At 40.0% G+C, this 12,189-nt stretch overlaps 1 protein-coding gene across 1 annotated transcript; it reads right to left on the bottom strand.

Annotated features, from left to right (window-relative positions):
• Positions 1 to 2,585: 2,585 nt before the first annotated feature.
• LOC132477017 (zinc finger protein 33B-like) lies at positions 2,586 to 4,706 on the bottom strand. The gene is given in 3 exon segments (XM_060079268.1): positions 2,586 to 3,448; positions 3,503 to 3,583; positions 4,694 to 4,706. Coding segments are annotated over 3 exon segments (957 nt in total).
• Between the last annotated feature and the right edge of the window lie 7,483 nt (positions 4,707 to 12,189).

Here is a 12,189-nt window from a genome sequence, read left to right as displayed (position 1 = left end):
TTTTTCTACAACAGAAGTCTTCCCACAACTGGAGATGAAAAGCTGCTCCTACTAAAAGGACAGGGTGAAAACCTAGTTCTTCTAATTACAGAGTAAGGAGTTTAAGATTTGCCTCCAATGCTGGAAATGAACTGAGCTGCAGACTCGGATTTTTGTTTATTCAAATGTGATAGTCATTTTGTCTGACCATCAAATTACCTCACCTTTGACCTCTGACACATCCCCATTGACGTTCACGTGCTTCCTTGGTTTTTGACCAAGATGTCCCAGGCTCATCCTGCACACTCAGGGCCCAGACCTAGACTCAGCTCTTTCTCCAGGGAGTCCTGGTGCCTTGGAGGGGGCAATGCTGGACAGAGCTATGAAATACATAATTTTTAAAATGAGCAATATTTTCAATCTATATTTCATTATAGGGAGTTTTACATAAATTCTTTGATTTTTATGGTTGTCTCTTTTAAACTGCAAGTTTTAATTCCTAGTAACTTTAATAATGTATTTTTGCTTTATCCTACAATATATACAAAATAGATTCAAATAAATACCAATATTATTAAGAAGAAAATTGATGATTTTATAATTTTTTACAGGTCTTTTTGTCCTTAAACACATCCCATTAAGGGTGTGTAGTCATAATATGGAGTTCAGAAGTTTATTCAAAGAATTATTTCTTTTGTGTGGTTGAGTTGCCAATTTGATATCTTTTGTGTGGTTGAGTTGCCAATTTGATACTAAGTTGATTTGTTTGTTTCCAATTTCAGAATCTTTTTTTTTTACTTTTGAATATATAAACAATTTACATTTGTTCAAAAGTCAAAATTTCATGAAAAGGTAAAATCAAAGAAACCTTGCTTCCACCCCTATCTCTACCATCCTGTTCACTTCGGCCTCCATAGGTATTTAATAGTTTGTAGTTTATCCTTCTAGGGTTTTCCTTTGCAAAAATAAGTAATTGTGTATATGTGTGAGAATCCTCTCAATTCTTACACAAAAGGTAGCACGCTGGATAGTTTTCTATACTTTGATTTTCTCAATAATATGTTGTGGTACAGTACTTCAAATCTGTCAGGTATTTCACTTAAAATGTATACTGTATACCAAAATACAAACACTGGTGGCATTTAGTGTGAGAAATCTGTCATAATAATTATTGAGCTATGGGGAGATATCACCTACTGACAACCATTTTGACATCCACCATGTAAATCAAACACACAACATAGGTATGTTGCTAACACGCCTAAGCCTTCTTACCTCAGGTACACTTCACGTGTCTAATGCTGTCAGTCTGCTGCTGCAACCTGTGTTTCCAAAGGCTTCATATTACAAAACGAGTATCATTGGCATTAGACAGATCTTAAGTCACATTTTCAAAAGTTAGTACCACATGAGAATCATGACTTCCAGTATTACATTATTTCTGGAGGGAAAAAATGTATCCATATTTCCTAAATTGATAGATTTCCCCTCAGTATTAACTCCTTATATAATAAAGTTTGGTTTTCTTCTTGAACACTTGTACATAAAACATTTATACAGTTTCACTCCAATATCAATTATCTGATGTTCAGTAAGTTGTGACTTTGTAAATGCTTTAATATTTCTGATGCCTTTCCCCTGTGATTTCTCTGAAGCATATAGTGGATCTGTAGGTGGATACTAATAACGTCCTCAGGGAATCTCTCTCCTGACAAGTGCTCTGATATGAGAGCTTACAGTTTCTCCTGTGAGTTCTCTCAGGTGTGACAAAATATGACTTTACACAGGAGTATTTTCCACATTTGCTGACACTTTGGGTATCTCTCTTGTGTGAATTACCTGTTTAGAGAGAGTTGAATTCTTGCAGAAGGCTTTCCCACATTCGTAACATTCATAGGGCTTCTCCCCCGTGTGTGTTCGCTGGTGCACCATGAGTGTTGACTTCATACAGAAGGATTTCCCACATCTCTTACATTCATAGGGCTTCTCCCCTGTGTGGGTCCTCTGATGATTAATGAGGTTTGACTTCACATAAAACGTTTTCCCACATTTATTACATTCAAAGAGGTTCTTCCCTGTGTGAGTTCTCTGATGTACAGTGAGGTGTGATTTCATAAAGGCCTCACATTCATTACATTTATAAGGTTTCTCCTCTGTATGAGTTCTCTGATGTATGGTTAGGGCTGACTTATAAGAGAAAGATCTCCCACATTTATTGCACTCATGGGGCTTCTCTCCAGTGTGTGTTCTCTGATGTTCAATAAGGTGTGACTTCTGGAAGAAATTTTTCCCACATTCTTTACATTCGTAAGGTTTCTCCCCTGTGTGTATTCTCTGGTGCTGAGGGCTGACTTCATATAGAAGGCTTTCCCATATTCATTACACTTACAGGGTTTCTCCCCTGTATGAGTTCTCTGGTGTACAGTTAAGGTTGACTTATGGCGAAAGGTCCTCTGACATTCATTACATTCGTAGGGTTTCTCTTCTGAGGGTGTCCTCTGATGCTCAGTGAGGTTTGACTTTCATAGAAGAGGCTTTCCCACATTCTTTACATACATGGGGTTTCTTTCCTGTGTGATTTATCTGATGAATATTAAGTAGCGACTTCACATAGAATGACTTTTGAAAGGTTTCTCCCCAGTGTGAGTTCTCTGGTGTATAATGAGGGTTGACTTCATAAGGAAGGCTTTCTCACATGCATTACGTTTGTGTGGTTTCTCCCCTGTGAGTTTTCTAATGTTTAGTGAGCGCCGCCTTTTGTAGTAGCACTTCTTACATTCATTGCACTCGTAGGGTTTCTCCCCCGTGTGAGTTCTTTGATGTACAGTGAGGATCGAATTCATAGAGAAGGATTTGCCACACTCATTACACTCATAGGGTTTCAATCCCGTGTGAATTTTCTGATGTTTAGTGAGATTTGACTTCACACAGGTTTTCCCACATTCATTACAGGCATAGGGTTTCTTTCCTGTATGGGATACTTGATGTATAATCAGGGCTGACTTATAGCAGAAGGATTTCCCTCATTCAGTACATTTATAGGGTTTCTCTTCTGTATGCTTCCCCTGATGTACTTGTAGGGTTGACTTATAGTAGAAGGATTTGCCACACTCAGTACATTTGTAGGGTTTCTCCCCTGTGTGTGTTCTCTGATGATCAGCAAATTGTGACTTCTGTGAGAAAGTTTTCCCACATTCATTGCATTTGAAAGGTTTCTCCCCTGTATGCGTTTTCTGATGCTTAGTTAGGTTTGATTTCACACAGAAGGATTTCCCACAGTCCTTACATTCGTATGGTTTCTCCCTTGTGTGAGTTCTCTGATGATGGTTGAAGTTTGATTTTGCATAGAAGGACTTCCCACAATCCTTACATTGATAGGGCTTCTCTCCTGTGTGAATTCTCTGATGGACCTTCAGGGCTGAGCTATGACAAAAAGATATCTTGCATTCATTACATACATGAAGCTTTTCTGACTGTGTCCTCTGCTGGTCAGTAATGGCTGACTTTCCAGGAGCTTTATCACATTCATGGGGTTTCTCTCCTGTGTGAGTTCTCTGAGGGTCAGTGGGTTGTGATTTCTGGAAGGTTTTCCCACACTTATTACCTGCCAGTGCAGGTGATATGGGTTCAGGCCCTGGTCCGGGAAGATCCCACATGCCGCAGAGCAACTAAGCCCGTGCGCCACAACTACTGAGCCTGTGCTCTAGAGCCCGTGAGCCACAACTACTGAGCCCATGCGCCTAGAGCCCATGCTCTGCAACTAGAAGCCACCACAATGAGAAGCCCACGCACCGCAACAAAGAGTAGCCCCTGCTCACCGCAAGTAGAGAAAGCCTGCGCACAGCAACAAAGACCCAATGTAGCCAAAAATAAACAAATAAAAATTTTATTTAAAAAAAAACAAAACATGGAGTATAGACTATCATAGCCCCATGTCAATCCATGTACCCTATGAATCAGAATCTACAGGTAAGTGATGTAGGCCTACGTACTTAGGAAATGCTTTCTGAATAAACGTATCTATCAGCATTAATAGATGAGCATATCTATTATATATTATACATCAAATTAAGGAAGAGTTAAAAAAAAAAAGAGGCCCCCCAGATGGGGACAAAAGCCTCAGCAATAACCAGATGCTCTCAGGTGTCACAGTATATGATGAGGTCTGAATTCCTTGTGGCTCAGCTGCTAAGTGAAATGGGAATTCTAAGAGGGGAGAGAGTAAGAAGCACTTCAAAACAGAGGTGAGTACTTGAGCTCAAACATAAACTAAGTGTAAAATACACACAAGGAGCATTAACTACATGCCAGGCACAGTCCTAAGCCCTTTCTTAAGGATCTGGACAGGCAAACCTCAAGAAGAGGTGCAGATGTGGGTAAGATGTATGAGCAGTATTTAGAAGGAGGATCATGTGGAACTTACCAAGAATTTTTAAGTAACATCAACAAAAAAGGATGAATATGGACTGATATGTTTAAGAAGAGGTATCTTAAGTAATAGAGGACAACCCTAGGATTATATAAGGCCAGCAACAAGACGAAACAGATGCTTTAGATTTAAAAATATATACTTACAATTAGGAATGAAATAAGGCATCAGCGTATAAGGTTCTGGTTTTGAGTAAGGTCACTGGAAGGTAAGAATAAAAGCTATAGAAGACAGTTTTCAAAAGAAAATTAAAAATAAGAGGAACTATGGACAGATCAGTATTACAGGTGCTTTTCATGGTTGTCAGATACGGAAGAAGAGAAGTGTTAGAACCCAAGTAAGTGGAAATAAGGAATGTGAGAAGATTTACAATTTGGAAGAAATGATTTTAGGGTTAGTTTTTGCCACACTGACAACGGAAGGACTAGAACACCTCAGGTAAAACGGGGAGTAGAGGGCAGATGAGGCGGAGATAGAGGACGTGGGAATTTTTCAGTCACTGGGTAAAGCGAAAACCTTAACTCTTAGGAACAGATGAGGTACAGGGAAGGGACACTGTAGGACCTAGTTCTTGACAAACTCTTCCCAGGAGACAGAATGATCATGTGATCAAAACTGCTTGCTATTGAAAGACATCTTAATTTTTGCCAAATTTGAGCACAGAAAATGCTATTTCACTGTCATACTTTTTACTTCTCTTATTACCAATGAAGTTGTAGATATTCTCATTTATCATTTGTGTTTTTGTTTCCCACTTGTGTCTCCTTTTCATGTATGTCTTTTGTCCACTTCTCTGTTGGGTTGTTTGACTTTTTCCTATGAATTGTAGGAGTTCATTATTCAACAAACTTTTATTGAATGCTAAACTGTGGCTGGCACTATCCTAGACAGTGGAAACATAGACATGAAAGAAAAAAAACCCTGTTCTCATGAAGTTTACATTCCAGTGGGAGAAAGCAGAAATTAAGTAAAATGAATAATGTATAATGCCTTATTTAAATTTGTTTGAGAAAAGCCATGAATGTATTTTGGATATTAAGCCTTTGCTGGTTATATATGTTACAAATAACTTCTCTCACTCTATGCCATGAATCTTGAATTTTTATGGTGTTTTGTAATGAGTGCATGTTCTTAATATAATCTATTTTTTTCCTTCTAAAACAGTATTTTTTGTGCTGAGAACCCTTTCATAAGGATTGTACATAGATGATGATACATATATATCAAGAGTGTACATATATTCCCCTTTTATATAGTTATAAACATATTCCACTATACTTTCTTCTAGAAGTTTTATATATTTTACTTTTAAATTGATTTCTCTATAATGGTAAAAGACAAATGTTTTCTCCATATGAATAATTTTCTCAACAGCACTTACTGAATTACCTCCCCTTTGTCTGTTTCTCACATATCTGATTTCCATATGCGTGGAGCTAGTTCTGGAACCTTACTTCTGATCCGTTTATTCTTACATCAATATCACACTACAGCCAATAGCTAGCACTGAATTTGAAAGGGCAAGCTCCCCCTAGTTTTTCTTAGCCTTCTAAACTGCTTTGTTTATTTTGGTACTTGGCTATTCCAACAAATTTTAAAATTTTATATCTAATAATCCTAAAATCTTAAGTCCTTTATGTTTTCATTCTATCCTGATAATCAATCCCCACTTCAGTTTTAGACTTAGTTCTCACTTAAATATAAATAGCACTCAAAAACAATCTTCTGCTATTTTATACTTTACCATTTCTTCATTAAAGTTCATGTTCTAGAAAATTCTTTACAAAGAATTCATGAGAACAATATTTCCCTGTATTCTTGCATGTTCAAACTTACTGTTGTTACTTTAGCTGAATAACATTTTGTCTACATATAAAGTTATTGGGATTTACTTTTAGTTCTTAAGGATTTTGTAATTCTTTCTCCACTGCTTTTAAAAGCACTGGATGTTATTATGGACGTCTGAGATCAACTTGATTTTTTTTCTCTCCCTTAAAAATGACTGGGGAGTTCCCTGGTGGTCTAGTGGTTAGGATTCAGTGCTTTTGCTGTCGTGGCCCAGGTTCAAACCCTGGTCAGGGAACTGAGATCCTGCAAGCCGAGCAGCACAGCCAGAATTTAAAAGAAAAAAGACTTAATTCAAGTGCTGGGGATCTAATGTAGAGCATGGTGACTATAGTTAACAATATGGTATCTACCCTTGAATGCTGTTGCAAATATATCTGAATCATTCTCACCCCCCCCCAAAACACACATACAAATTACCTGTTAACTACGTAAGGTGATGGATGTGTTAATTATCTTAATCTTGGTAACCATTCTACAATGTATGTACATCAAATCATCACACTGTACGTTTTAAATATATACAAATTATATTTGTCAATATTCCTCAACAAGGTTTTAAATGACTTAATTGTTTGGTTTTGCAGACCAAAAAGAATCTTTCTTTCTTTCAAAATCTAGTAACTTCCCTAGGATACACCATGGTGGCGACAACTCTGAGTTAGTTTCCCCTAAGTTAGTCCTTTTCATGTAGACTCCAGTCTTCTTTCATACCAGGAAGTTTCCTTGAAATGTATCTCTAAATATTTGTTCTATTCAATTATCTCTGGCTTTCCACATGGGAGACTGGATGGTGTGCATGCTGAACCTCCTTTTCCAGTCTTCCACATGTGACCCCTTTAACTGTGCCCCAATTCCCATTCCATCTGCTCACTTCCTGTGCTTCTCTCTTCCAGGGCCCTCACTATGTTTTCAGCTCCTTGTGCTCCTTCCAATTCTACACATTTTACTGTCAGGATGTTTCTTCTTCCAGTTCATTCCTGAGCACTGGAAGCTTTCAGACAATCTCCTGTTTCGCTTCATCTCTCCCCTCAGTGCTTATATATGGTTCCTTGTGCTTTTGCATCATAAAGGCAATTGCTTCATTAAGCTGTGAAACATTCATAGTGAGATACTTGGTCACAATATTTCTCTCTTCTATGACAATATTTTTCAGGTGCATGTTCTTCACTTACTAATTTTTTTTTTTTTTTGCCTTTTCTTTTTTTCTCTTTCTCCCTTTTTTTTTCTTAGGAAAACGTCCATGCATCCTGCACTGGCTGCTTAGGACCAAGGACATAACATTGTATTTGATTATCTTTTATTTCTCTCAGAAAACCTCTGGGCATTTTCACGGGCAAAGTCTCGTTTATCCCCCAAATGCTACAAAGACCAATACTTTACACAGTTAAGGGTTATGTGTGTGATCCCACCCTGAATCCCACTTCTCTGCTTCTCAGAACCAAAGCAGGTAACAAGGAAGTTCCTGCCACAATCTTGTTCAATCCCTTCCTGATGTTTTACCAAGGGTTAGTAACCTTGCATTTCCTTCTGAGGTCAGCAGCCCTGGAAGTCTCTCTCTGGTTCCAATTCCAGGTGCCTGTACCCAGCCTGATTTTTTTATTGCTTTCAACAGTTCTTCCCCTTATGTCATGGTTTCAAGTTTAGCTATTTCTCAGATTTATACAAAATACCCGTCTGCAATTCATTTCTCAATCTCCTAGTTGGTTTTAGATGGTTTACAGGAACAAAGGGGGAAAACGCTGACTTCATATTTCCAATTTCAAACTAGAAATTCATTGTGTCCTTCTTGACAAGCACCTTTCTTGGCCTCCAGACACCTCTCTGGGTTTTCTTCTCTGTTACGCTTGTGACTCCTACATGTTGTAAGGCTGTGGGTTGCAGCCTCTTTTCCTGTCTATCCACATCCACTCCCCAAGGCCCAGTTATGTCTGCATACCACCTTTCAACTCATGACTTTCAAATTTAATCTGCACTCCTGTCTGTTCTCCAACTCCAGATCTGTATGTCCAAGGGCCTCATCAACAACTAAATTTGAATAATTAATTATCATCTCAAGTCACTGACACTTCTCAAAGTCACTTCCTAAAAAATTTGCCCCAAACTGCTTCTCCCCACTTTTCCCATCTCAGTGAACACCTCCCACCCCAGCAGGTGGCTCAGACTAAATACTGAGGTCATCCTCGGCTCCCCACCCCGTTCTCTCACTCCACATCCTACCCAACAACAAATCCTACTCTCCAAACATGGAGCCACATGTCATCACATCTACCCCCCACTTCACATCTGAGCCACTGCAAACACTTCTTTGCTGTCGAGAGCTGAAACCGTCAACATCCACACAGCTTACTCTCTGCATTACCATGACTACTGTTCTACTGTGTTCACCGGCAGACTTTCCTGCTCCATGAAACTCATGCCCAGGAAGATAAAAGTTGCAAATGATTTTACTGTTCATTTCAGAAGCTTCCTCAAAGCCCTTTTAAACAAACTTCTCACCTTTCCCATAGATACTATACTACTTATTCTCCAAGACCTGTCCACAAATCCTAAACTGTTAAATCATAATTCTAACCCAAAGGTTATCAAGCCCCTGAATTAAAAAAATATATTTTAAACTATACCCTCAAATCTCATAAATAACCTGACTTTGTTCACTCTTTTCCAAGATGCTAAGACTGTCAGGGTGAGCAATAAATTAAGATTTGCCTCAACAATGGTGGTGGTCAGTATTTCAGGAGCCAGCATTTCACACTGTCTTTATGCTTTTACTTTGTCCACCACCCTTGTCCCTGTCCCCAATTTTCTCTGCATAGTAGCAAAGAAATTCTTTTAAAACATACTCTTTTGGGGCTTCCCTGGTGGCGCAGTGGTTGGGAATCCACCTGCCAATGCAGGGGACACGGGTTCGAGCCCTGGTCTGGGAAGATCCCACATGCCGCAGAGGAACTAAGCTCGTTAGCCACAATTACTGAGCCTGCGCATCTGGAGCCTGTGCTCCGCAACAGGAGAGGCCGTGACAATGAGAAGCCCAAGCACCGCGATGAAGAGTGGGCCCCGCTCGCCGCAACTGGAGAAAGCCCTCACGCAGAAACGAAGACCCAACACAGCCAATAAATAAATTAATTAATTTAAAAAAATACTCTTTTGCAGAAATCCAGTAATAGCTACCCAACTCGCCCCAAATGAAGTCAAAGCCCTCACTGTGTCCTGTAAGACATCATTTGGCCCCTGGCTACCTGTCTGATGTCACCTCCCACCAGCATCCCTCTAAGGTGCTCCCCTGCCACCACTCTGACATCCCTGTTTTTCTCAGAGCACTTCCAACAAACTCCTGCTGCAGGAACTTGGCCCTGTGGCTGTTCCATCGCCTGGAACCCCCAGAATCCACATGACTCACCTCCTTACTTCTTTATCTGCTCTAATGCTGACTTCATCAGAAAGGCATTCTCCAGCCACCTTTTACAAGAGCACACCCCGCTCTCTATCTCCTGCTTTAGTTCTTTTCACCATTCTCGTCACCACTGGACGTGTAAACTTATTTATTCACGTCTCCTCCTCCTGCTAGCCTGTAAGCTATAGGAGCTCAGGAACAGTGTTTGTTCATCGGTGTATCTCCAACACCAGGAGCATGGGTGGCACAGAGTAAGCATATCTGCAAAATGAATTAATAAATGCCTGCAGGGAAAACTGAAAAGAAAATAGTCCATGAAAATGGAGAGAAGATGAATACTAGAAAGGAGAAACCAAGAACAAAGGTCATGAGGCAGGCAGGGGGTCAACACTGGGCACAAGAATGGTCACCTTCCCTAACAGTCAGCCCAGAGAGGAAAGCGCTGGTACTTAAGAGTGGTGGACGGAAATGTGGTTCAGGTTATCTGAGGCAGGCTGGCTTGCCATTCAGTTACTTCCCAAGGTCTGAAGCCCCTACACAGAATTACTGAGACAGAGACCAAAGGTCTCAACTTCTGGACCAATCCATCTGGGTCTGCTTTTCCAGTGGCTTCTTTTTTTTCACCTGATAGTGACTAACTCACCTGGATCGCTCCGGCATGGAAATGCTCTCTCTAATGGCCACGGCTCTTCTCCTTGCTCTAGCTTGAAAATCACCTCTGGTTTGCTGATACAGTACCCTGTGAGTGAGATACAGGGTTAAGACTTCAGACAAGCTGCTTGGACATTGGGGCCCTGAAGGACAATGAAGGTGCCGCTTCAGGATTCACATGATAATGGTGCCCACTTGAACCTTTCTTTAGGGAAGTGAGAACAGAAACATTCTTTCTGTGCTCAATAGCAGCAATCATTTCTGACCCATGAGGTGTACAAATATCATAAAGCTCCACCAAGGGATCATAAGTTTTGGCAGCTAAGAAAAGAAATGCACACTGTGAGGCATTACACAGGGAAGACTCCTCACCCATGGAGACCAGGTGGCTGTAGTTTTCCAGCATCACATCCCGGTACAGGGTCCTCTGCATACAGGTCAGCTGTAGCCACTCATCCCAGGTGAAGTCCACAGTCACGTCCTTGAATGACACGGATCCCTGGCCAGCACACTTCTGTTCAAGCCAAAGAGATCAGTATTGGGTGATGTGAGAGAGATGGGAAATAATTCTTAACATGTTGATTTTGAGAGTTTACCATAAATATTATATAGGCTGCCTATTCTATACCTTGTTTTGTGGTTTACTTTGTGGGATAAAGTGATATCATAATAGGAAAATCCAGATGGTATATTAACATATTAATTTAAACAAAAAAAACTGAAGTTTCTACCATGTGTCTGAAACTGCCCTAGCCTGCCAATATTGAGCTAAATCAATCTTTTTTTTTTTGTGGTACACGGTCCTCTGTTGTGGCCTCTCCCGTTGCAGAGCACAGGCTCCAGACACGCAGGCTCAGCGGCCATGGCTCACGGGCCCAGCTGCTCCGCGGCATGTGGGATCTTCCTGGACCAGGGCACAAACCCGTGTCCCCTGCATCAGCAGGTGGACTCTCAACCACTGCGCCACCAGGGAAGCCCCTAAATCAATCATTTTTATTTGGCCTTTAAGGAGCTTAAATCTTGGTAAGGAGACAAATCATACCTATGAATAATTATCGTGTAATATGGTATTATTAGAGCTATGCTAGAATCAGTATTATATAATGTAGGAGATATGACTATTTTGTATTGTCAGGTTGGGATTCACAATAGCAGATCTTCATTAATGTGGTGCAAACACATACACAAAGTCAAAGAGGTATGAAAAACACAGCAGTATGACAGGAACGGGAACAGGGCAGGGCCACAAGAAGAGGAAGAACTGCAAATGTGTTCAGCAGCACATTGTGCAGTAATTCTGGACTCATCATGTAGTTGAGTGGTCTCCAAAATACTTCATCACCCTCCTGGCAGTAAAGTTTCGAGCACCCCCAATTTATTCATTTTTAATAAGTACTATATACATTCTGCTAATCCACATGATAATGATAAGCTTAATTTATCTTTTTTTTCCTCATTAAAAGTTTAAATGTAATCGACCTCCTGTTTTCTTCCCAATGGAGAAGAAAGCACTGAGATATCCTGTGCCTCCACAGGTGGGAGGTGTGACCACTGAAGAAATAAGGAGCTGGTGAAGACAGGCATGCAATCACCATGGTAGCTGTAACGTTTACATTAAACAGCAGCAAGGAAGGTCTCAAATCAACAACCGAACATTACAATTTAAGGAACTAGAAAAAGAACAAATTAAACCCAAAGCTAGCAGAAGGAAGGAAATAATAAAGATTAGAGCAGATGTAAACAAAATAGAAAACAGAAAAACAGAGAAAATGAAACCAAAAACTGTTTTTTAAAAAAGATGAACAAATTTGACAAACTTTTACCTAGATGGAATAAGAAAAAAAGAGGAAAGACTCAAATTACTAAAATCAGAAATGAAGATATGAACATT

The sequence above is a fragment of the Mesoplodon densirostris genome, chromosome 16, assembly GCF_025265405.1.
Source record: "Mesoplodon densirostris isolate mMesDen1 chromosome 16, mMesDen1 primary haplotype, whole genome shotgun sequence".
Lineage (NCBI taxonomy): Eukaryota > Metazoa > Chordata > Mammalia > Artiodactyla > Ziphiidae > Mesoplodon > Mesoplodon densirostris.
The sequence above is the reverse complement of the archived record's forward strand: the minus strand, read 5'-3'. Positions and strand labels throughout refer to the sequence as shown.